The sequence below is a fragment of the Drosophila gunungcola genome, chromosome 3R, assembly GCF_025200985.1.
Source record: "Drosophila gunungcola strain Sukarami chromosome 3R, Dgunungcola_SK_2, whole genome shotgun sequence".
NCBI lineage: Eukaryota > Metazoa > Arthropoda > Insecta > Diptera > Drosophilidae > Drosophila > Drosophila gunungcola.
Window position 1 is genome coordinate 25,849,645 of NC_069139.1, and position 27,078 is coordinate 25,876,722.

The window sequence follows — 27,078 nt, forward strand, 5'->3', positions numbered from 1 at the left end:
AGCTAAGACCAGTTTATCGCACACACTTCATCTGCGGAGGATCCCCACTCTCGGAGATGAGTTCTTGTTGAACATATTTCCAGAAGCCAACAGGTGCCAATGGGCTGTGATCAATCATTGGCGAATCGATTTTTAATTAAGAACTCTTGTTAGCATTTGGCGACCTCAGCTCCTCTCCTTTGGCCAAGTTGATTGCCCACAAAGGCCTGTTGAATTCTTTAGCACAAGGAGCTGAGGGGGAGACAATCGACTCCAGTCGACTCTGAATTTGGCTACCCAGCAGCGTTTGGGCCATGATGTTTAAATTTGTCCTAATTAGTTGACAATGAGCGATGATGAATCAGCGGATTATATTCAAGCTCGCAAGTGTGCATGTCTTCTACCGGGACTCGTGTGGGCGGGTTAAGAAACTTCTCTTCGGGACTATTAATCAAAGGGGTTGCTTAACTCATTCAGGAAATCATATTTAGGAAAATTCTTTTAAATTCTTGTTCGCAGGTCCTGTTTTCTAAAATTATAAATTCTGAGTATAGTTTTAGCCTTCGAAAACAATAAGAGCTTAAGAACTTCATCGGGACTTTAAGTTTAGGTAGTTTAAAATAGTAAAAATTTTAACACTTACCACTTAAAATATATGTCCTCATATAGGTATAATTCATTCTTTAATCAGTTAAAAGTCTTTTCGTTTTCGTTTTCATATACAATATATTTTCTTTATTTTGATATATTTTCCACTGTTTGTATCAATAAAATATAAGTACGAACTTACACACATCTAGAGACGCACAACAGATGCAAACTACATCCGTTTATAATATTTATAGATACCATAATTGTACAAATAAGAAATTCTAGAGCTAAGTATATGCCACTTAATAGCTATGACGAATAGTTCTAGGCTTTATACAAACTCTTAAACCTGAATCCTAGGGTGCTTAAGTAAAACTCATATACAACATTTGTGGGGAATCGGGATTGCAACTTTATATAATGAGGGTTGTCTACCTAATGGTCGGTCCTTATCTAACTACGTTCACTGTATACTCCGATTTGTCTTTAACCTTGGCTTGGGTACAAGGCTATTGATTCGAAATGAAAAACAAAATTCTACAAAGAATGATAGGGATAGCTGCTAATGTACAATGCTGAAGTCATCTTGAAGATTTCCCTGCTGATTCTACAGGGCCGTCAGATCGTAATCCTGTTTGATGTGTAGCTGAAGATTGGTCATGAGATCGGATTGCTGCTGTTGCTGTTGTTGTTGCTGTTGATGGTGCCCATGCAGATTCGTGTGACCCATTTGATTGTTATTGTTATTGAGGTTGCTGTTGTTGTTGTTATTGTTATTGCCGCCGCCATTGTTGTTGTTATTGCCGTGGTGCTGCTGAGATCCCGCATAAGAATTAGCCGTGTCAGGTGCCGCCGGTATGTAGGGCGGATTGCCCAGCGACGAACTGACGTCACCAATACTTTCCAAACTATCCGAACGAATGCACTGCAACGATAGAAGGAGAAGAAGGATCAAAATGGTGATCAACTGGTAGGTAAACAGCCTAAAAACCTAATATGGATATAACTTTTAGGCTTTACTATCGGGAATTTTACGCTAGAAAACTAAATTGCCGGTACCGTTTTGAGTTGAGTTAAACCTTACTTATTATTTATTTACAAGTTTATTCTATAACTCTAGTTTTTTAATTAAATTTGATGGTGATAGATTCATCATCCTTAAAGCTAATTTCTTTAAATCTAGTTGTTAAATTGAGAATATATCGTTATTCTTTTCTTCTTTTTTTACTTTAAACTCTGAAAGAATCTTTAAATGATCGATTTTATTAACCTAACCATTAAACTTACACAGAACGTATTTTCTCTTGTCGATTTTATTTTAAATTCAAGTGAAAAGTTTTATGGTGAAAACCAGACAATGCTATGCACACATTCATTCCAGTTTTAACGACTGTTGTAATGGCGCATATTATTTATTAATAAATGAACACGCAGGATTGCCAGTTCTGGGGAGTATATTGCCCTTAAGTGCCGGTTCCTGTTGACTTTCAACACGCTCCACTCACCTCATTCATCACCGGAGTCTGCTGCGATTGCTGCTGCTGCGACTGCTGCTGCTGCTGTTGCGATTGCTGTTGCTTTTTGGAGGCGGCCCGCTTGGAGGGCTTCTTGGCTACCGGTGTTGGGTTGCCGTTGGCGTCCACCGTCTTCTTGCGCACGTTCTTGGTGTTGGGCAGCTTGTTGTCCTTCTTCCACTTCATGCGCCTGTTCTGGAACCAGATCTTGATCTGCCGCTCCGACAGGACCAGCGTATGGGCGATCTCGATGCGCCGCCGACGCGTCAGGTAGCGGTTGTAGTGGAACTCCTTCTCCAGCTCCAGGATCTGGTGGCGCGTGTAGGCGGTGCGTTGGCGTTTCGGCTCCATTCCCGGCTGATACGACCCGTTCGCTACACAGAAAAAGGAGAAAGTACATTTTGATTAGCCAAAATTTCAAGTTAAAGTTTTTGCACAAGAAGTGTCCATTAATAACGAGATGTGTATATATAACGAGATGTTTATATAAGTTTCCCTACAAGAAAAAAAATATCCAGCTTACTGCATTATTTCTAAAAACAATACAAGTCGCCCTCTTAGGTTAAACAAATAAAATAGACTGTCTTAACAACAAAAATAAAATAATTTTTTGACTATTTTGTTTATCCTAAAAAACAAATGTTAAAAATAATATATATGTTTATAAAAATGGTTTTTAATTGATCATTGGTCGAAAATGGAAACTTATCTCTTATGTAGTTTCCCAAAAGCTGAAAGCAAAATGTATGCGGCCTAAAATTGGTCAAAAGACAAAGATTGGGGAGTTAAAAGACTCCAAATGAAAATACTTTAAAAACTCCGAAGAGATCATTGTTCTTTCTGTGTATAACTTTCAAAGAGAACGCAGGATTTGCATAATTAATGATCGGGGAGTATAAGCAATATGGAGGGGTGGGGTTGGGGCACCACAATTAATACACTTCAAATTGCGTTTCATAACAAGCCAAGTTCTCAATAAATCTCCCAGATAAGTTGACAACCCTTAAAGAGCCCGCGCCAAAGTTTTTCTCGCTTTCACCTTGCAACTGGACAGGTCGTGGGGCGGGGGTGGTGCCCTCAGGGGGAGGGGGTGGAGGCGATTCAGAGGGTTAGCCCGCGGGCACATAAAAGAGTGGTGTCAGTTGGGCCCTGGGTAATTAATCAAAATCAAACGGCGCGCAACTGCCAGGATGTCAGGGCTTGTCCTTGGGCCTCCCGAAAAATTACGCGGCCACAGTTAGTTAGTTTTTCCGGCTGGAAAATTAAACACATCTGAGGGTTGCATCCTTCCGCTTTTCCTTTCTCTTTCCCTTTCCAGTTTCTTACTCCGTTTTCCTTCAATTTTATCGCCGCCAGATAAATGCCTCGCACCTGCCGCCCGTCGGAGATGGACATCCAAATTTATACACGCTCCATCAATTTAAATTTAATACCATCTCCGCTGATGTTTCTATCAGAGTTACAGTTCCCTCGCACTTCCCGCCCGGGAGTTGTGCATTTATAAAAATTTCATTGCTCTGTGACAGATAGCTTTCGATTTGATAGAAATATTTCAATCCCAGCTCGGCCGGCCCGAAACTTAGATTAATGATATATGTCCAGTCAACCGTTGACAGGCCCCCAAAACAAGGGAGTGGGGCTTACACTGGACTGGGTGGTCCATCAGAAAAAATGGACTACCATGGGTCAGGTCATTGCAGAAGTACAGAAGGGAACCAAACAGATGCGCCTAAGAGCTGCTGACAAGTTTTTTATTTTGTATTTTTATGTGTCGGGGTGGCAGGTCAAACCGTGTTAAAAGTTTATTTGGGAGGTATTAGATGGATTTTAAGGATGGTCCAACCCACGAAAGAAGGTTTCCTAGGTTGACGAAATATTAATATTGTTGAACGTTGATGCATTATAAACAGTACAAACAAAGGGCCCAGCAAAACTAAGCAATAGCTTGTTACGCTCAGGCCCTTTTAGCATAATGGGCAATTATCAGGTTCGCGGGGTAAACACAAATAATATAATATAGAGTGACATTTATAAAAAATGTAAAACTAAGTACGGTGCGAATATGTCAAAACTGTAGTTTTTAAGACAGTGATAGAGGTTGAACAATCCCCTAAAATGGATAATAAAAAGTGGTTGCAAAATTTAAAATTTGACCGAGTTGGTGGCGATTTCCTCTTTCTATTATATATACATTTTCTTATCAAATCATACCAAATCATATAAAGATAAATAAAAGATAATAAAGATAAGAATGTGGTAGATTCGCCTTAACACTAAATAATTTAATCAAAGTTTCGCGCAAATTTGCGCATGTAACACTAATCCATCAATTATTTATTCGGGCTGCGATCGAAGTACCGAAGCCCGAAAACATGAATTGAAAATTAAAAGGAAACCGAAAAGGGACGGCACCGAAACCGAACCGAGCCAACTGCAATATCAATTACAAAAACCCCAAAGGAGCAGGGAAATAAAACAGATAACGAAACAACACCGATTCCAATGTCAGCTGCTGCGTCAGCGGAGAAGTCGGCGCTGGCGTTGGCGGCATGCTGCGTTAATTCGTTTTTAATAAGTGCGTATCATTTCATTTCAACATTTCAACGAAAATGCCAGGCCCGCGAGGCGGAAGAACTTCGGTCCAGGCCAAAGGAAATCGCAGTGTCATGGCTTAAGGCGAAAAACGAAAACGAAAAAAGAGTGCCAATTGCATTTAAAACTGCCAAGAATGGCAGCCAATTTATGAAACTGCCGAATCATACAAGGCCAAGGAAATCAAGATTGCACAAGCCCCGGGGGAGACGTTCTTCGAAGGGGATGTTGGGCTGAAAAGTGCTAAGGAGCTGTGAAAATAAGGGAGACTGCACTAAATTGGCGCCCGCGGGTGGACCCTGAGCGTAGGCAACGGACCGTCCCTTTCGATCCCACACATTCGTTCTGAACTTTCCTGACTCAGGCTGTCGGCATGTTTGTCCCATCCAAAATTTCATGTGATTTATCATGCGTTTGTGACTCTACATTTTCAGCCAGCCAGAGCGAGAGAGGGCGAATAAAAACTATGTCAGGCATTATTTCATAATCTGTTGTTGTCTGGCGGCCTCATTTGTGGGCTTAAGCCAACCCGATTTTGAGGTGCGGTGGCCACCAGACAACTTCCGGGCTTCGATTCTTTTAGTTCATTCATTTTGCATTCGATATGAGAAGATTCCTGAATAATGATTAATTGCCAACCCGATAAACAGACACTGTGTAAATGTCTGTGGTTAAACCGAAAAAGAAATTTGACTCGTGCCAACCCGAGAAGACAACAAAAATTGTAATGTAAAATAGAAAGAAATCAAACGAAAATATTTATCGGCTGTCATAATTCATTTATATAAACATTCATCAAAAGCATTTATAGCAGGCGTAGAAAAAACGACTTCAAACCTGTTTATCTATTAGAGGAAATCGCATTTCGAATGCAACTAACAAATGGCAAGAAATTAATTTTCTGTCTGCACTAATGAATGCCCGAACGGGGATTGCGCATACGCCGCGTTATCCAGCTGGGTTCTAAGTTTAAAACTTTACTCGGAGCTCGGTGTTTTTGTTTAATTTTTTTTTTTTTATTAAAGTGTGTGAGCTCATGGCAACAACAACAACAACATAGAGAATAAGAAAAAAGGCAAGTCAACATTTCAACAACAGCGGGAGCTGCATCAGCAGCTTGTCAAGTGACTTGCAATTTGTGGCAGCCAAATAATAAAAATAAACATGAGCTCATGCTACTTACACATGTACGGGTAGAACACCCAAACCCTCCTATATATACCATATCTGGTATATATGTATATATATATGTATATATATATATGTTTATATATATATGTATATATGAATGTCTACACATGTGTAGAATCGTGTATTCAACGCAAAGTACCCGCAGCACTTGAACTGGTTGCCGCGCTGTGGGAGAATTGTTCTACAACTCGAATTCTGTTAATTTAAACGCAAATACTTTGGGTGCTTTTCAATGGCTTTAAGCCAAGTGCACAACTAAATGGAAAAATATGTTAATTTAAGTTGAGCTGAAGGAATTGCACAAAACTTTATTCTGTGTATGTTAAGCGAAACTAATTTTAAAAGAACACCAGAAATTGTAGTGCTTAAAATGGTAATGCGTTAACAATTTATTTAGAATTACCATTGTCTTGCTTCGGGGTTTGATATACTCTAATTATGGATTTGGCGATTTCAAGAACCACGGACCAGTTCTACAAAAAACTTAGTTACTTTGCTCGTTTTAGTTTATCATTCCAGAAATGCATGAATAACATTTAAAGTTAGAAATCCTCAGGTTTCTGAGTTGTGAGAAATTTCACACTTTTTTTTAAATTATATTTAAATACAGTAAAGTACTTTGCATCAATTATAACCTTGAGGATGGTTAGGGTAAACATTTTTCAAATGATAAAATACATTTAAAATAGCTTTCCATTTCATCTGCATACTGTAAAAATACCTCAAAGTGAACTTCAAAGCAATCGTTTTCCCATTTTAAAAGGTATTCGTTTCACTTTCGATTCCACTGCCAGAATAAACAAAAAGAGAAGCCAATCGAATGACCATCAGCAATGTTATTCAACTAAGCCGAAAAGTCAGCACTTGTCCCAAGACGGAATCGTTTTGTTGTGCTAACGAAATGGAAATAGAATGGATCCGTAAAATCAAGCGAAACCGAAACCGACTCCAAAGTGCAGAGTACCAGAAGAAAGACAAGACAAGCTAAGAAGCTCACGACTCAAAGCCCGGCGAACAATGGAGAACGCGTAGGGCGACCTTGAAGATTCGTTGCTTTCGAGACAAGAACCAACGAAAACCCCACCAAGTCTTTTATATACTTCATATATTTGTATTTCCAGGCGGACAATGCGCAGAGCGCGGCAGAGGCAATAAAAGCTCCGCTAATTAAAGCCAATTTCAATAATTTGCACAGCTCCGAAGAACTTTATTGGCGTAAATTGCCGAACCAAAACAGAGACGGCAATAAAGCGAGTGAAAGAGAGAGAGAGAGTGAGCGGCAGGGATCGCTAATTATGCTTTGTGAAGAATCCAGCTGAGACTCAGCTGTTCGTGCCCCATCTGTCATAAAGGCGAACTTCTTAATTTTACTGCGTCATTTTCATCATTGTCATGCCCTGGGCCGCCGGTGATTACTCCCCTGATTCCTCGCCCCTTACCACCCCCTTTCCCAGCCATTTGCTTTGCACTTTGGCAAAAGGCGCAATTCCAGCTGAGTTTTTACAGCATCTGCGTCTGGGCCTCGTGTATCTGAATTTGTGTCTGTAAATGTATCTGTATCTGCGGCTTGCACTTTTTTTGCCCGCCTCTGAGGCTTTTCTGCAAGTCATCGGGTAACTGTGACTCCCAGGCAAAACTCTGCCTCTTAGTGGAAACTTAATCGTGGACTTGCCATTGAAATTCAGTTACAAGGCTGTTTACGTTCCACTGTTCATTGAAAGCGGCTACACTGTATCTGTAGCTGAAGCTGTGGCTGTGTGTCTCTCCCTGTATAAACACGAAACTTGCACGCGGTTTTAGCCGCCTCATCTTGGGCCGCCGTCGTGCATGAAATCAATATTATTCAGTCAAGTCTTCTGACAGAATTTATTTCGTTCAGATTTAGCATTAGCATGTGGCACAAATGGCTCTCAATAATTTTGGTAAGGCTGTAGGTTATTATATTAAAGTAACGCGTTAACATTTGGTTTAATAAGAAGATTAAATTGAATACCTCTTAAGCCAGTTGTATTACCAAGCCTGCGCTTTGCTTTTGCCAAATGTATTTGCTTGTTGGAAAATCTCTCGTTCTAAGTAAATTTAAATATTTTAATAATCAATAAGTTTGCTTATGCTGGACTACTTTTGTTAAAATGACTACGTCATTAAAAAATTAGCCCGTTATTAAATGAAATTTAATAATAATGAATTAAATTGAACATTAAATAATAATAACTTTATAGTCGAATAACAGTTAATACTTAATTAATTATCTTTCGTTGCCAACTAATTAAGTTAAGCAAAAAATTGTTTAGTACTTTATTAAAAAATTACGAAAAATAAAATAAGTAAAAGTAGGTAAGTAACTAAAAGCCACGTTGATAAAACTTAATATGATTTTTTTATAACCATAGCTTCAGGATATGATCCAATTTAATAGCTTTATAACATAAACTAAAATGTTTGTAGATGACTATTATACGCACTAATTTAAATAAGTATCTTTCTTATACCCTTGCAATGGGTAGTACAATGTCATTCAGAAGTTTGCAACATTCATTTTTACTATTCATTAAGGTTTATTTATGGTTTAATAAATCATAAATACTGTTATAGTTTCATTACAATCATATATCATATACATAGCTTCCATGGAATTCATAGCTTGTAAGTGTAATACTCAAGTTGTAAACTCAATTTTGTTAACTTTGAAGTAGTATATTTAAATTGTTTTTTTTTTTTATGTGACTAATGCAATAAATATAAGTCTTTACTCTTAGCGTTAGGGTATAAATAAATGAAATGAAATTATAACTTCGATGTTTTTCAATTGTGTGGAATATACATCGATACATAGTAATGGTTTATTTTTTCTAAATTGAGGTTTTAATTTTATTAAATCAAGGACAACGATGTCTTATTGATCGAAGAATTCAGCTTAAAATCATCATAGCTTTACTGTTGTTAGGCATACAAATAGGAAAATAGTTTTTTTAAGGTATATTTAATTTTTGGAATAGTTGCATGGGTATATAAACTTCTGCTTGCCGAAGAATTCATTTTTTCTTTATTATTTAAATATCTTTATAAAATAAATAAAGAAACACAATTTTAAAAGCAAGTTTACACTTGTTTGTTTCCTTGTCTATCTCAACATATTATTAGCTTGACCATTAAGTAAAGCCCTATTCCATTAATTTTACATAGCCTTTCAACACTTTTAATGGTTACTATTAAATAATCCACAAAATTGCTCTTCAAATTCGTTTCACACCTAGCCCTCGCTCTTTTATCCGGCGGGAGCACAAGTTTTGAACAAGTTTTAGGCTCGCCTTAGGGCAAAAACAAAGTAAATTGAGCAAGAGACCACACGCCACATCGCAGGCATAGTTTTAAGCCATAGTTTCGGGCAAGTGCTAAGCGAGTGTAAGTCATTTGTTAAGGGAACAACATGACACCGGAGGGGGCTCTCGGGGTTACGGGTTTTGGGGCATAACGAGACGGATGCCGAGACGCGGGCTGAGATGATGCACTGGCGATAATCAAGTTTCGTCTTGTTCTCGTGGTCGTGCGCTCATGATAAATGTCACAACATTAACATCAAATGACACGGACCATCCGTCACTCAGTCGGAGTTTTACCTCGCCGATGGAGAGGGGGGGAATCGGAATCTGAATCCGAATCCGAATCTGAAGAGAAGTCGTATACCTTGCGACTGTGTCAAAAATGCCCCTGAGCGATCGTTTGCCTTTCTGTTCCACTGTCCGACGAACTGCTTTGATTTTTCGTTGTTAATGCTTAAATTTTGATGCTGGCACTCGGAGAAAAACATAGTCAACAACAATCATGGTTTTCATATCCAAAACATTCACTTAGAATATTTCCGAGTGCTAAGACTTTTAAGAAAACTGCTTTAAAAGCATCTTACAAAATTTCTTTAAACAAACTTTATTGTTTTTAAATAGAATAGGATGTAATAAGTAAGTATTAATTTTCAAAAATATTTTTCACATTTATGGACACTGTTTTTTTGACCAGTTACAATCACAGTTTTTTCTTATTTTTTCACAGTGCAAAGTCAAATTCCCAGTGAGACTAAAATCTGGAGTGGGTACTGGAAAACCGATGAACCGACGAGGCATTTGACAATGAGCGAGTCGGAGTGGCGTTAAGCGAAACGTTATAATTACCCATTTGGGTCAAGGTTATTGTCGAGCTGGAGTACTCCGACGCTGTGCTAATTAAAAAGCAATCTATCAGTTTTTTTCCTATCTCCTTCCGATCCTCTAGTAAATGCATTCGTCACCTACTTGCCGCCCGGAGGCATCCCCAATTCCTCATTATTAAAACAATAAGCGACGACAATCGCCAGTTGGCCGGTTGATATTGTTGGTAACACACTCGACACATGGCTGAAAGAATTCCCCGTTTTGGGCGCGCCAATTAAGGGTAATTATCTCTGCCAGGCCAACACTGTCAACTCAACTCAACGCTGTCCATTCAGTCGGTCTCTGGATCTGGTGAATGGAATCGAGAAACCTGTTCTCCAATTCCAAGTTTACTCGATGTTGCATTCAGTTTTTGTGCCAAGAATAATGCAGCACCATATTCATAAAAGCTCTGATTGTAGGACTTGGAGAATGAAATTGTGTGAGTCACTTCGTTTGAAAATTGTGCTATAAAGGGAATGGGAAGCAGTGACAATATGAATAAAATTCTAGGAATGACATTTTATGATTTCCAGCAATAAGTATATACAAACTTCCGCTTTTGTCCATTTTATACATATTTTTGAAAATTAATTTATAGTTTACAGTTTATTCTTTTTAATTGGTCTGCTAGCTTATAAGGTTTTCAAAAGGTAAGCTTTACTCAAAAACAAAGCTTTTAGACAAAAGATGCGCAAAATTTTTCCTGTGATAGTTTTTAAAGCATTGTACAAATGAAAGCCAATGGAAAAATAAATATAGATCGCTGATTCTTTTTGTTACTGTAAAAGGTGATACAAAACAGGAAACATTCCTCTTCATTCCATTATAATCAATATAGGCTAATATATGCAGACCAGTTCTGTATTCCCCAGATCACTCTGTATGCTATATCAATTGGCAGTGTACCATTCAGTAGTCTAAGTTGACTTTAAGTCGGTTCAAGTGCTGAAAGAACCGGTGAAGAGGCCTTATTACCAGGAGCTGGAGTGCTGATTGCAGCCGAATGGAACACACTCAACGATATGTGCATTGTACGACATTATATAGGAGCAGTATGTACAGGAACTTGTCATTTGGTGAACACGGTTCGCCCCTCGACACAAGGCGTGGCACTCTTGATTTTGATTAATGAGCTTGAAGTCGAAGTTTTCTTCTTTCTGTTACCCGGTTGGTTGCTGCCTTTGGCTTTTATTTTATTTTGTTTATTTTCATTTTGGTCTTCGCCATAGAACGAACATTACAGGGGCCTGTCAGTGGATCAAGTGGGTGTTGGCAGCTAAGTAATTTAATTAGCATACCCCGAAAATGGGCCACAACATGGGGGCGAAATAGGGGAAGAAAGAGGAGAAGAGAAAGTCTTGACTTACCCACTCCCGCCACATGGATCTTCTTCATCCAGGGGTAGATGATCCGTTCGCCATCGGTCGTCTCAGCCATCAGATCATCTTCGCTGTCTGAGTCGCCGAGATCATCGTCATTGTCGTTGGAGCCCAGTTCGTCTGGAGATCGATCCAGCATGAGCCGATCCTCCTCCGACATGTCGTCCTAAACAAGTCAATCAAAACTTCAATTATGCGTACTCTGGTGGATGATCTCTTTCAGGATATTTACATTTTCGGATCCCATATCATCACAGCGCAATCGCATTCCCAGCTCTTGCAGTTGTTGTCCGGCAGGTACAGCTTCTTCAATGCGTTTCTCTAGTTTTAAACCTGTAGGGAACGGATATTGTTATGTTTCGGTGCAAAGAGGTTAATTTTATCGAAATGAAATATAATTTATAAAAGAAATCGATTGCATTACAATTTTTAACCAAATGGTAACTAAATTGTATTTTTTGAGTATAAAAACATCTTTCTTGAGCTGTATGAACATGCGAATTTAAAATTTTGAACTTTAATTTCAAAAACTTTTTTTTTAATAGGTATGTCAGAGCATCATGTTTTTAGTTTTAAGCCACGCTGTTTCCGCGAATGATAATGTATCAAAATGCTTAGCTAAAATAGTATATTCTCAAACCATTTGCTCTTAGAACCCTCACGCCTTACAGACAAATCCTGAAACCACTGGCTAAAAGACTTACAATTTATTAACACAGCTAGTCCTATAATGCTAGCAAAAGATTTCTTAAATATAATTAAAATTATATAAAACATTCTGACCGTAATACTACATCTTCCGACTTTATTAAATGTTTAATATATTCATAGGGAAATTTATTTGGTAAGACCAAAACCGTTACATGAGGTTGGAAGCGCTATTTTAATCTATAATTGTATAATATCAAACTTGTATAGGAGCCTTAAGCCTTAAGTTGAAGTTTATTAAACTTAAAATGATTAAACAATATTTTAAATGAGGAGCTTATCATTTTGCCAACGACAGGGCCGGCTTTTAAATGCTTGTTTTAGGTACAATTTAAGGTACTACAACTGTTATTCTATGTAAACAACCAATTGAACTTCTTATAAACAATTTTTGCAGTAGATTTTCCTTTAAAATTGATTGTCAAGATCATTGGGTACACTGAAACAATGCAATATAGAAGTTGAAAACTGAACTGTTCGTCACATTTTTCCAATACATTAAGTATCCGGCCCGTCATACCTTTTTGGCTATGTGTCAATAAGTACCATTAAGTCCCAGATCGAAACGGTCTATGTTGATCTGCCAATTTGAATTAAGTGTTTTCTTATTTAGTTACTACCCACTCACCTAATTCCTGTAGTCCCAGGGCCGTGTTTGTCGGTGGTTCCGTGGAGCTACACTGGAGCGGCAGATCCATCATCTGGTGCGGCGAGTGTCCTTGGGAGTGGGTGCTGCCTACGCTTCCGTTCGCAGCTCCATAGCCTCCGCCGTAACCGCCGTAGTATCCGTTTGCTGATCCACCCACAGCTCCACCTCCACCTCCACCTCCCACGACTCCCCCGCTTCCTCCGCCGCCACTGCCGTTGCTCGTGTTCGGAACATTTACCGCCGGACCGTACCCGTTCGTAGGATCGGAGTGCACCGCTCCGGCGGATATGAACTCGGGGGCGTGGTGCACGTAGTAGCCGAGGCTCTGGTGCGGATGTGCGTGCGGATGTGAGGGCGGAGTGGCGGTGGCGTAATTGGAACTATAACCGCCGGCAGATGGCTGGTGGTGTCCGGACAACGCACTATTGCTGTGGTGATGCGGCAGCGAGTGGGTGTGCGAGTGGGAGTGGGTGTGCGGATTATGGTGGTGCGCCATATAGTCGCTGACCATGTCCGCCGGATGCATGGCATGCGGATGACCCGCCATACCACCTGCACCACCACCCACTGAGCCAGCACCTGTCACTACACCGCCGCCGACGGCACCGCTCATGTGACCCGTGGAGGCGGTCATCGAGTAATGGCCGTTGTAGTGGTGATAGTCGTCGGCCACCGGCGGAAACTTTGGGTCCAAGCTGTTGCCCATGGACATGGGACTCTGGACATGATGTGGAGCATGCGGATAACCCATGAGGAAAGAGCTCATGACGGGAGATCTGTTGGATCGGGGTTCTCCAGACGGTATTTCTCGGCGATTCTTTTACTTTTAGATATCTTCTTGGGCACTTTCACTCGGCCTGCACATATTCTGTAGCTTTTGCTTTCAGAACAGTAGTTATTGGTTAAAGGCACCTCCTCTCATAAGTTTTGATTTATTTCAGATTTATAAACCTTGGTTTTCAAAATTTGTAATCAGAACATGCGTTCGTCCTAAGAATCTAAACACATTTGATAAACTTTTATTTGGTTTTTTGTAACCTTTATCACCGCTTTTTCACTTGTATTGTTTTGAGAACTTTGGGAATTGGTTTGCACTATTTTTTTTGGCACTTTGGTAAGCCTCGGAACCTTGTGGTTCAGAGAAACTTTATTTTTGCGATCTTTTCCGGCTATAAAAAACGGTTTTTTATAAATTTTGAAACACACACTGGGAGAAATGTCGGACGCTTCGGTTTTACGAGTGCGCTGCGAACACGAACCGTTCAATTCGAGCCGATTTTTTGTTATGCTCGCTGGCGATAACTCTCCCCGCGAGCGAACCTGTTTCGCCACTCTTCGCTCACCCATTCGCTCTCTCGCTTCCTCTCTCCCACCGCCATTGCCATCAAAACGGGTTTTCACTGCGACAACAATCGAAGGACGGCCCACACACACACACACTAAGCGCCATGGAATGAGAACCATGCATATAAACCACGCTGCCATATCTCTTCTCACCCTTCTCCTCGTCCGCCATTTTCAACCACCGAACAGCGCTCTCTTTTTTGCGTGCGACTGAGAGGGAGCGATGGGGACCAGAGTGAGATGGCAGGAACTCAGGTCACACCCATTCAGAGTCGCACGCACAGTGGCGGCATGGAATATTGAACTGCATGATATTGAAATTGATATTAAACTCGGTCCGCGTTAGATAATGTACATACTGGACTTATCGTATACCCTCGCCTATGGTTCGGGTGTTACATTTTTCCTCTTATTTTATTCGTTATTATTAAAATATATTCTTATTTATAAATATCATTTTAAATGAAAACCTAGCTTGGCTTAGTGTCAAGGTTATCAAAAAGCTATGGCAGAGTTCTTAAGCATTCAAATTTGACTTTTGGTCCACCACTGTTGCGCTCAACTTTACCCACATACCCAGCCACGACTGTTAGACCCCCTCACAGACACAATATTTTAGTTGTCTTTTTTCTGCGACTGTGTTGGTGGTCCGGCAGTCATGGCGCACGCTCGAAAACTGGAGTCGGCGAAAAAGTCGTCTGGCCCCAAGAAGCACCGCCCATTTTCAGAGGGCTTTCATCGATCCCGGACAAGACGCAAGTGTGGATATGGACCAGACCATTTATTTTCCACTTTTAGAAATGGGTTCATATAGGAGCGAGTGGAGATGCATCGAACTCTGGGCCAACAGCAGTATTGATCTTGAGAAGGGGAAAGAATATATTGGATGAAATCAGCTACCGAGTTGGAGAGTCTGGGCTGACTTGCAGTAATTTCAATTGAACAACCAACGAATATCACTTTGGCATTATGTTCTCCTATGTGACTTTTGTTGTGGTCTTGCTGGGGTTAAGGTTGTTATTGTTGCTATCATTACTACCGTGATTTTTCCTCAGAGAACGTTGTTGCGGTGATGACGGGCAAATATTCAAATGAAGCAAACAAAACATGGAAAATCGATAGAATGATGGTTGTATAATGCAGCCGAGAAGGTCGGACATTTAACGCTTTAATATTGTTTTAAGTAAATATTTTGACTGACTCGCATGGATCACATTGAGATAGAAATGGATCAGTTCAATAAATACAAATGTTGGTGCTTGGTTTGTTTATATACAGAAAATTAAAACATAAATAAATAAATAAACTGGTACCCCTAACTCTTTCTTTTAAAAATAAAAAGGAACATTAATTCGTGTCGCACTTTTGGAGTGTGCTTCTGAAAGTGACTCTGGCTAATTGCCGAATAATTGAGCCGCCCATAACCCACCAAAATAACTTAACCCCCTCACAATTGGGTCCACGTGCTGAGCCACCTTCGCCATCAATTCCATATGTTAACGGTGGAAGGCGATATAGGAGGCAGGGCCACTAATTAATCGACTTCCAACTGATTCGATTTTGATGGTCACCATCAAAACGTCATTAGGCCAGTTAAGTGTATAAAACTTGAATTTAGTCTGCGGTTCGTTGGTCAGGCTCGTAGGTGTAAATGTTGGTTTAAGTCTTCATTCCTCGTTGAAGTGTTTGAATTAATTGAATAGCGAATGTAAACTAATTGGAGTTGCATGTTAACTAATAGTATTGTGTTGATCATTACGCTTCTTTTGTTTACAAATAAGGCCAACCGAGCTGCTTATATATCGCAGAATATTTCCTTAAATATATCATATATATTTTAAAAGTTTTTAATCTTCTTACAAAAAAAATCTACTTTATTTTATAGTATTATATTCCTCGTATAGTTTTTTATATCTTAAGTAAAGGTCATAATTGCTCTTCTTGCATCCAATTTCCTATTACATTTTCGGAAAAACTTGGTTGGAAGAGAAAAAATTGTATTTTTATTGTCTTTTGCAAATCAAAAATTCGGAGACCTTACACATAAGAAATCAAATATTAATTCACATATTATTTTATAAATATTATAAAAGATCTGTATAATGTGAAAACTGTACTGTTTTTTTCTTAGTTTTTTACTAAGTATGTTAAATTTTTTCTTAAAGCATTTGCATTGTATCCTTAGCATGCTATTTTCCTCCTTGGTCGGTGCCCAAGAAACTTTTGAATTCAGTCGCATTAGTGGCTGCTACATTGAATTTGCTCAGCCCTGACACAGCCACAGCTCCTGAAATGGGTGAAATCTCGAGGTGGGTGGCGAGGGAAAGTTCCCAGATTCTGAGGGACGAGGGCTCGCTGAGAGCTTTGCGTCAGCAGGGAGGGAAGGATGGGATGCGGCACCGAAAGGATGGCGTAGATGGGGGAAGTGTGTGTTTGTTGCCGTAGCTTGCTCTTTGTCCGGGGCATTTGAGTCCGAAATCCCAATTCAGATCCAGCAATCAGTTGCGACTGTCAGGCGGCGGCAGAAGGAAGTTCACTTGCTGCACGAGGCAACACACTGAAACGTGATTAATGATGTCGCATCCACATCCACCGAGGCACATTACGACCACCAATGCGAATATATATAAGGAACCACCATGCCTTGAGCATGGGATTTCTTTGTTTTCAGCTCGCTTCTTTAAGCCAGCCATCAAAAGTTTGTAATATTAAATTAAGAAGACCCAGAGTGTGTGATCGAATAAAATTATTCAGAATGGGCGGAATCCACAGCAACTGATTAGTTGACTAATATTAGCAATTAGGAATATGCTAATCATGGGAAAGGGCATACATAAAAAATATATTTTCATGATATTCAAAATTATTTTATTAGGCTAGAATCCAATACGCTATAAAAAGGCTTTACAAAACCAATGTTTATGTAACCATACGCTGCGTTTACAATTTAAAAATCTATAGACTTGCTGTATGCAAAATGGTTAAAAAATCGACTTAAATCTAGAATATGTTAAAGTTGGTCCACGTTTTTTTGAGCTTTGTAAGAAATCTGAGTTACAATAATAAATTTGGTAATAAAATTGCTTATAATATTTTGTAAATTATATTTTAACTTAAAAACAAAAGAAAAAGAGTTATAGGCATTTTTAAACTTGTTGACAATTATAATTTTACCTTTCATGCTCTTATTTTAAAATCATACTTTTGGAATACAATATTTTTTCAAGAGCCGGGTATCTTTAACGGAATATAGTGCGTTCACTTTTATATATTATTTTTAAATAAAGATGGAACTATCGTTTTATATTAACAATGAAATTTATTTCCAAACTACTTTTCGAATACCGATGCGAAAATCAAAACAAAGTTTCTGACGTAGTGAATCTTCAAGTTCGATTTCTTTTACTCAAATGTCCTTAGTAAGATTAACTTGAAATCATGAAGCTTAAGTTTTAACTATATTTAAATGATAAGTAAACAAACCTTTAAGCTTTATTTTATTTTCAAACAGAGTAGAATCTGGAATCTGCCATTTTGCACTCCTCCCCGACCCACCAATTTCCATCTCATAGACAGCCTTCAGTTAGAGGCTGGAATTCCAATCAATCTGGTATGGAAATTGTGTTAACGACATGTTGACAAGTCGACGTAGATTCAGCCTAACCAGGGGAACTCTGGGAGTAAGGAATGGGACTGGGGGAGTCAGGGATGTTGATTAGCTTGAGACCCCAGCGAAAAGCTGGAGGTTCTTCCAGCGAAAACAACAGGACAATGAAGGCTGCCAGGAATCGTTTGCCAAATGATTGATTGAGTGATTAATGATTGACTGACTAGCCCACCGAACGCCTCTCGAGTGTGTCGCTCTCAGAATTAAAGCCAGTTTTGACTTTTATAGTCATTAAAGTCATATTTACAATACCAATTGAAAGTTTTGCATTTACCTTCTCTCTTCCCCAGAGACCTGAAACAATTAAATGTGGTTCAAAATATTTGTGGCCATTTATCACCGGTCTCAACTGTTTACCTGTCATATTATGCCCAAATCGGGCCTAGATGAACATGAACCAAAGTCCCGAGCGGAGATGAATGTTTAACGAAATTTACACTGCGGCTGTTTAAAATAATTACACGAATCACTTAAATGAGTCGAAGCCGATCGCTTTGGGGCTATACAAAAACAGCGAAGACGGAGACTGGAGCTGGACAGGCACCCATTACCATGACAGATTATCTCTGATTGATTTAATTTTGCTGCACAACTCGCCATAATGAAGCCTCCGTTGGGACTCGGAATATCGCGGCAATATCTGCTGCATGTGGATCCAGACTAAAGCTTCGGGCCAAAAGCAAACCATCGATCGCCTTTTGCCGCCAATTGGTTGGAAAAGACGAAACCCTAATTGCCTCGCATTAGCTCCAAAAACTTAAGAAATCTCCTCCAAATTATGCTTAATGATGCGAGCTGTTTACGTTTTCTTTGCTCGGTAAAACCATGTCTCTGAGTTCTTGCAAGAAAGTGAGAAGATCTCTGGGCTTTGAAAAGATGCCTTATCGAGCCCATCATTTAAGGTGTCATTAAAATATTCACATATCACTGGAAATTTGTCATTTCCAATGTCGTAATTAAGTCATCAAATTAGCAACAATAAAAGGATAATTGTTTTCAAGAACCTCATCTTTCATAAGCACACGGCAATTATCCATAATTTTGTAAATGACTGTAGTATAATTTCATCAGAACAAAAATGAAACTCATCTAATGATGAAATTGATTGACGAAATTTAATAAAAATTGACACAAACATTGTTTATTAATAGTTGTTAAATGATGTAAAGCCAAGTGGAGTGATTAAACAAGTAAACATAATATTTAAAAAGTCTGAAAATTTGCAAGTATTCTATACAACTACATTGCATAAATAGTTGACTACATAAACATTCGAATTTTTAATATACCTACAAGCAAATATAACAGCAAACCTTGTGGACTTAATAAACATTTTATGTCTACATATAATGTATATTATATATATATATATATATATATTTATATAAATACCTATATTTTTCCAAATAATTTGTCTAATGATTGAGCGAGCATAGATTTACCATTTAAAGGCCCAAATTATTTGTAATGTTTAAAAACGTTTCCTTCTCCTTGTTACAAAACTCTTATTTAAGATTAAGATTTTAGTAGTGTAAAAAACCCCTTAAGCTCTCCAATTTATCTAAATCCGAAAAGTTCAAGTTAATACCATGAATTTTCATTGATTGACCCAAATAGCATCGTCCAGGAAGTTAGAAAACTTTCTTTAAATATTTTTCACACCAACTTCGAGATATCCCCCAAAACTTGCGCTTATCCATCAAAGAAAGTTTTTCTTTTCGGCTAGTTTGAGCCAAAAACCTTTAATTTAGTGAAACTTTTTGAAGACTGCCGAAGTCGAAGCCGAAATGCCAGAAGTGGTTGAGATGGAAGCGGTAGGGCCGAAAAGCTTTGCTCAAATTTCCAATTACGACTGTGTCAATCATAATTAGTAACAACGGCGATTTTTCATTAAAGGGCCAGGGAAATATCGAACAGCAGCTCCGGAGAAGAGACCGGAGACCGGAGAATTCAGTTTCTCACACGTATCGGGAGCATCTAGTAAAATCTGAGGGAAAAAGGGGAGGAGCGTAAACATGGCTAAAAGCGAGGCTCGGTTTGTTGTAACATGTAATTTGGTACGGCTCGCTGGCTGGCGGTCTGTTATGAATGTGACTAATTAAATTTAAAGATATCCCAGGGATTATCAATCTTTGAAGCGCATCGAAGATGGTCAGCGAAGGGGAGGAGCTGGAGCGGGGGATGGGATTGGATTGTGGATGCGGGGCTGGCAGAACAGCAACAAAGTTTCACAAGATACAACACAACGGGAACAACAACAAGCATCAGCACCAAGCGAGCACATTTGTTTCATGATTGAAATAATGATTAATGAACGCACCGCCAAAATTCAATTCGAATTTACTATGTATTTGGCCCGGGAGGGATTGGAACCTGGGACTCGCCGAAAAACCGAGCCCACACTCGAAGAATAAGATCTAAGTCCTAGTTTATACGGTTGTATAAAGAGTACCTTATGTCTTTGGGGTGAAGAGATCCTGTATAAGTAGTAATTTATATTTTAGATTTAATTTTAGATAATAATTTCTTATATCCAGATCATATAAATAAAGTACAAGCTAGCCATTTTTCTAAGTGCACGGCGAACCAGACGGGACGCCGACCGAGTTCCATGCGTGAAATCCAGGCAGGAGTGGGACAGAGATACGCCCAGAAAGAGAGAGGGCGACTGCAAATGCATGTGGGCTCCATGCTGGTCGAAAACAACAACTGCACTCGCCGTCCTGGCCAAGACCATCAATTACCGCTTTTTTTCCGGGCGCAGAGACACTCTCGGTCGCAGTTGCTGGCCCCCGATGCCCGATGCCCAATGCCCCGATTACCGATCCCCCGAACAGCTCACGAACACCTTTTGAGAACGTTTTCATTTTCTGAAATGGCCAAATGGCTTTGTTAACAGCTTTTGTGCAGTGGCTCGGTTAATAAATGTTTATTTAATTGACTGCATATGTTCACGACGCGACTATCGCGGCGCTCCTCTCTAAAAATCCGATCAAGTTCGGGCCCGGCTCAAACGCTCGTAATTATCATTGCGCCTCGCAATTGAGCAATTCATTTGACTCGTCATAGCGATAAGTACTTGTCTGTAATGTGCAGATTAGAAGCTCGCAACTTGCAATTCAGAGCTGGCTGCCTTAATTAATGAACAAAGCCTAATTGTCTGATGCTCAGGTTGCACTTTTTCGATTCGCTTTTTCAAGTCACGCAGTTCGAATGTTTTTCACGGTTTCGAACCTTTCGAATAGAGATACTCACTGGAGAACTAAGGTGCTAGGAAATAATTTGGCAGAATTGTGAAATTGTAAACATCTTTATATAATCATTTAAGGCAAAAACAATTATCAATAAATAGTCCTTTTTTTTTATTAAAATAAACTTAACTATAATTTTTATTTTGTACTCCTGATAATTCCAGAAAGCGTCGGTAAAAGTTTTTTGATAATTTTAAAATTTTAAAACTTATGTTGTTGAAATAAATTTTGATTTTGGTTATTTATTTTGCTGTCAGAAAAGAACTAGATGTTTGTTTTTCAACGATTTTGTAAGTGCTTTCCTTGTAAGAAATGCCATTAACACATCTCAATTTACGAAAACTCTCTGAAGTGTCCTAATAAAGTCCTAGCACCAAATCCAATTGATCTCCCTCGGCCAAATGCACTCTATTTTTCCCATCTCGGGAGGAGTAACTTTTGTAAGTGCTTGTCCAAAGGTCCAGGCATGTGTCGCCAGGAAAACAAATGATCTCGACTCGCAAGAGGAACCCAAGCGGGTTAAATTCTTTTATTTTTGCTGGGAAGAAATCCACAGGAAGAACGGCCGAAGAACTTTTCAATACCAAAAAATGTCAGATAAATCGGCTCAGCGGCAAACACAGGCCCAGGGGCATAATTAATGATGTGCTCCATATTCACGCATTGGTGTAGGTCTCATGTCTCCCTGACTGCAACTTGGACCGCCTGCATGTCCGTCGTCTGTTTGATTTTAGATTTCACCATCTTTCTTTTTCTGTTCCTGGCAAACTGTCACTTTTCTCCATCCGTATCTTTTCTCCGCCGACAAACGTGGCGTGCGTACGTCGGAGACACGTGAGAGAAAGACTTTTCCCCGCACCCTGAAGATCAAGGTTCCGATTCCGTTTCCATTTCCATTTCCCAGATGCATCTGCTGGCGACTGCATCTGGGCAGATGCCCGGCATAGCTGGCGTATCTTTTATCTGTCTGGAAACTGGAAACTGGAGAAGCCCGCTCCCCAAACCATTACTCATCCGCCCAAAACTCTTCCATTCCTCCATCTGAAATGTAAGACACCAAGTTGACAGACAGGTGAAGCTTAACTTGGAGGTTTCCGTTTCGCTTTTTTACACTATTCAAGGGTTACCTTGAGATTGTGATAGATAAAATTCTTTACTAAGCTTACAAATACAAGTTACGCCTATTGAATGTAACCCAAAATAAATCCACAAACAATTATTTGTTAATCATACTTTTATTAAAAATTGAACGGATGCATAAAATTTAAGTTTAAATTTATTTTGAGCTACTAAGTATTTTTTAAAAATCGGCTGATAAGATTGATTAAGTATCAAATTATGTTATTAGAAATTAATAATGTTCCAATGTACCAAAAGGGAATAAAAGTTTCGTGAAAAGCTGCAGAGTGCTTTTAACCGAAATTCTAGTCCCTGCACAGTTGAATCAGTATAAGCATTCTATTCGATTTAAGGAAAAACGATATATTCAAGCCTACATATGAGACCGAACTATTGACAAAAACCTTTTTTTTAAATTTGTGTTATAAATATTGATTCGAACTTGGGAAATTTAGACGTTATAAAAAGAAAATCAAAATTATTAACTTAAAATTGAAATATTAAAGTCATTGTTTATTTAAAAATAAAAACTTAATAAAACAATAGGACAAAATAAGAAAAACAAAAATTTCAAATACAAATTTTCTGGATTCGTTTTAAACAAATAAAAAACTTATGCGCAATTATCTTATTCTCCCTACATTTATTTACTCCCTTTTTTTAAGGCGGTGTTTTTTATTTTACTAAATGTGTTATATTCTAGAGTAATTTTTCCCTTCGGTATAATTATTATTAAAACAGTTTTCAATTTTAAGATTTTACTTTTATCCGTACTTATCTGAAAGGGTAATATAAATTCGTGTAGTCGAAATCAAACCATCGTCCTTTGTCATTTTAATTTCATTCCTTATCTCTGCAGTGTGGCTGGGCCTAAAAGCATTGTGGCCGGTGGGCGGCATTTCATGGGGGACTTAGCCACCCGCACTCAGCTAATCAACGCGGCCTCAAAATGTAAATAAGCCCAAAGCCATCACCGAGGGCTCGGTTCTGGGCAAACATTGTCGCCATTTTCTTGATACTTTCTTTTTTCTGGTTGCCCTCCTACCCAACCCTGATCCTGTATATCCTGTTCATCCACTTGGACGTTGCTGCCTGCGTAGCTGTCAGTCAAACCCATGCAAAAAGATACTTTTCTTTTCTTTTCTTTTCTTTTTTTGTCTTTCTCTCTCTGGCTCGCTCTAATTTCGCTTTCTCTGCCGGTTTTCTTTCCCCCAGTTTTTTTTTGTAATTTTATTTCTTTCTCTCACTCGTGTTTTTTTTTTCTTTTTTTTGACACATAAAAGGACACGCACCGCGTCACATCATGAAAGGATTGATTAATGATTCGTTGATTTTCGCCCTTATTCTCTTTAGTTACACTTGGGCACATAATCCGCCTCGTCTTCATCGCATCCATTCTATTTTTGCGGCAGGCAGCAGGAGTTTTCGTTAGTCGGGGGTAAAGATGCGCTTCTAGTCCAATTTTGCGTAAAGTGAGTTTTCAAGAAGAAACATTGCTTCTTGGATGTAGTAGTGGAACCCACTACAAAGCCAAGTTGGAAAGTAGTGACATCTTTTTAAAACATAAACTATAAATACTTTTGAATGAGTTGACTAGATAAATGTTACAAAACATTTAAGCAAAAAAATAAAACATTGAATCTTTTTTAATATACATTTTATATTATTCAATAGTTAAAATTATACGTTCCTGTTGACATGTGAATATCAAATTGTTACAATTTTTCTCTTTGTGGGCCTCAGATCCCATTTTTTCTGTTTTGCCTGAAATTAAATATATTTTGAATGTTTTCGATAATTTTGAGGCCATAAGCACATTTCTTTAAATTACTCAAAACACAAGCAATAGCGATTAAAAGAAACCACTTTCCTTAAGTTTATTCTTTATTTTTATTTCTTATTTCCCGCGCACATTAGCAAGCCAAATTAAGGTCATTCAGCTGCTTAGCTTTGAGGTTTCCCGAAGGAAACCCCATTAAATGAAAGCAAATGCTTGTGGACTGAGTGCTGCTCATGAATAAAACAAGAGAAGAAAAGTAATTATCATCGGCCAATTCACACGTGTGATCCACCCTACCCACATCGAATCCTGTCGCTCAGTGTAGTGACAATTAAAAAAGGGAAGATAGAAATGGTCTGCTGGGAGGGTGTTGGCTAATGGTCGCCTCATACGAAATACCACCCACACACACACCACACACCACACGCACCTTAATGAATAAGACAGTTTGACAAAGTGTTGATATTCCAAGTAATTAAAAGGGACTTGAAAAGGACACCCGCTCTGACCAATTTCTGGCCACTGTCCATTCGTTATTAGCAGCTTAGGCAGCTGTTGAGAGCTTTTCAGAGGGGGATTTGAGATGTGGAAAGTTTAGGGATGGTTTCCGACGTGACACATGTCCTCCATGCCAGGGAGTTTAACTCAAGTAAATCTGTTCGGCATTCCACAAAACTTTTGCAGACAGTGGCCATTGCTCTGAAATTGACACAAACAGCCATTTTCACACTGAAAATAAATCTAAATCTAAGTGACACTTTCAGCCATTCTTAAACTGAAAACAAATCTTTCGAGCTTGCTATTGTTAAAATTACATAGGTTTAATATCTTCGTATTTACTTAGTGAATCTAAAAATAAAATGTTAATTTCAATTGCTTTTAATATACTTTTGAAAACTTTAATCTAAACACATTTTAAAAATTTTACCTAAGTTGTTCATTTTCAAAAACTAGAGTACGTTGTTTTAACTTAAATATAATGAATATCTTGCTTTAAAGGCATCAGTTTTTTTGTCAAGTATCTTTTACTTAATTTCAAATACAGACTGATTTTATTATTGTATATATAAAATAATTTTTTATCTTTAAACAAGCTGCCATTCAATTGTATTCCAGATCTGCATCAATGGAGTAAACACAGGCCAATAGTGCTAAATTAAAGATTTAGTTAAAAGATAAAATATAGGACAATTCTTCAGACTTTTAAAAGATATATATTAACAATAAAAAATTCAAATAATTGTAAAAAACTAAATAATTTGAGTTTCCTTTAAGATCCTTTTTTTGCATAACCATTTTCCATGTATTTAGGGGCGGAACTTGGTGTTTAAAGTGTCGAGTTTAGCGTCTTAAAACTAGAAAAATGACCAGACCCATTTCCCTACCTACCGGTAATTTTAAAATTCCTTTTTTTTCGGGTCCATGAAGCGCAGTAGGAAGGCCCAAAAGAGCGGACAGCGTGGGCAGCAATGGCAGCCAGCATAACGAAATAAGTCCAGAAGGGGAAGAACAGAAACATTTAAAAGGCGAGCTGCGTAGAAACCTTCATCAAATTTGACTGACAGGTTTTCAAGATGTTCGCACTACCCAACCAAATGGTTCCGATGCCAACTCCATTTAAGGATGAATAAGGGGGCGACTGTAGTTGACTTAAAATGGCCTTAAAAGAAAGCTGTCTTCATCATAGGCCAGAAGTATTTCAACTGTTAGAACCAACAACGAACTCTTTTAAGTATACAAACATCAAAGTTTAATGACTTTTAAATCATTGGCAAAAATACCTTTCCAAAGCTAAAAGTATATTGAATCCTTATACTTATTTTAACTATTAACATTGGGTGGATAAGAAGTTTTCATAAATTTAAACCCTTTTTTAAACGCCGACATTGGCGCTGTTCTGCCGGACCGATTACTTGAACTCTTAAACTGCGAGGAACCAAGCGTTTTTTGTATTGTTTCGACAAACATGGTACACGCTTTTAAACTTTAAGAAAAGCGAGGCTCATTCACTGATAGTGGTGCAATAAACGTGTCTGCCAAATTTTAGGATTCAATACAATTATTTTTGAGTTATCTTGGACGCAATTTCGAAAAACAACGATTATTGAACAATCTTGAAAATCTTTCTGGCCTTTTAAATTAATAAAAATGAGGTTTAAAAACGGGGCGCACCCAACTAATTTAAACTTAGTTTTTACTTTAATCTTTCATTTTAATTAAAAAATTGTTTCTTTATATAGTGCATCTGCGTTTAGCTAGTGTCCTTTACTTTACCTTATTTTACCTTACCTTACCTTACTTTACCTTACCTTACTTTACCTTACTTTATCTTACCTTACCATACATTACTTTACCTTACATGATTTAGATAATTTTTTGTGTTCGTATTATGTAGAATGAACGTTCTTGTCAAATGTAAATCGACTGCTTGCTTTGAAGCAGTAGAGTAGCGTCAACAAAGCACTGGTGCGAGTCTATGCTAGCATTTTTATTAACGATGTCTTTATTTGCAACAGTGTATTCTGTCAGGAAAAAGCGAAATCAAGTTCAATAAGGTTTGGGCAGGACAATAAAATTTAAAAAAAAATATTGTTTTTTTACAGCTAAATACTTGTGATCGTCATCAGAAATCACTTATTAAAAGAAATACCCTTTCAGAATAAAATGTCATTAATACTTCATTTAGATCAAGGATCAAAAAATAATATTTAATATTAAAAAATGAAGACTATAACTTATTTGACGAGTAAATTCCACGGTAAAAGCGTGTATTGAGATAATTTTATCCAAATAACGCCAAATAATAATTTTTGGTGAGTTAAAATGTCTCAAAAACCAAATAAGTATAAAAAAATTTTGTTTTTTAAGGATTCACGTAGCATTCCTTTAAAACTTAGACAGAAAATAAACGTTTGGAAGAAACATTTAACTTGAAATTTTTTTTTTATAATTATTCTCACCAAACTGGCGATGCATCTTTTCAGGAAGTAAATTCTTGACATGGCAGCGTTGACTGCTCTTTTCTAAAACGTTATTTCAGAAACAATATTTACAAAAAATTTATATTATATTATATATTTACGAATATTAGGCAGCGCTACTGCAGAGGGAAAGCATGGTAGAG

The 27,078-nt window shown here is 38.2% G+C and overlaps 1 protein-coding gene across 1 annotated transcript; it reads right to left on the bottom strand.

Moving 5' to 3' along the window:
* Positions 1-688: 688 nt before the first annotated feature.
* On the bottom strand, positions 689-14,060 carry LOC128266761 (homeotic protein deformed). Its single transcript, XM_053003487.1, has 5 exons — positions 12,773-14,060; positions 11,669-11,769; positions 11,425-11,602; positions 2,076-2,458; positions 689-1,495 (listed from the first exon to the last, which is right to left on the bottom strand). The coding sequence occupies exons 1-5, from the start codon at positions 13,557-13,559 to the stop codon at positions 1,178-1,180; spliced, it is 1,767 nt and encodes a 588-aa protein (XP_052859447.1). The 5' UTR covers positions 13,560-14,060; the 3' UTR covers positions 689-1,177.
* Positions 14,061-27,078: the final 13,018 nt, after the last annotated feature.

Bases quoted from the DNA above. Each gene is read 5' to 3' on its own strand.
- LOC128266761 (XM_053003487.1), bottom strand. From the start codon at position 13,559: ATGAGCTCTTTCCTCATGGGTTATCCGCATGCTCCACATCATGTCCAG. The intron at 11,770-12,772 runs GTGAGTGGGTAG...CGTTCCCTACAG, and splicing joins CCTGGGACTACAGGAATTAG to GTTTAAAACTAGAGAAACGC. The intron at 2,459-11,424 runs GTAAGTCAAGAC...TTTTCTGTGTAG, and splicing joins GATCCATGTGGCGGGAGTGG to CGAACGGGTCGTATCAGCCG.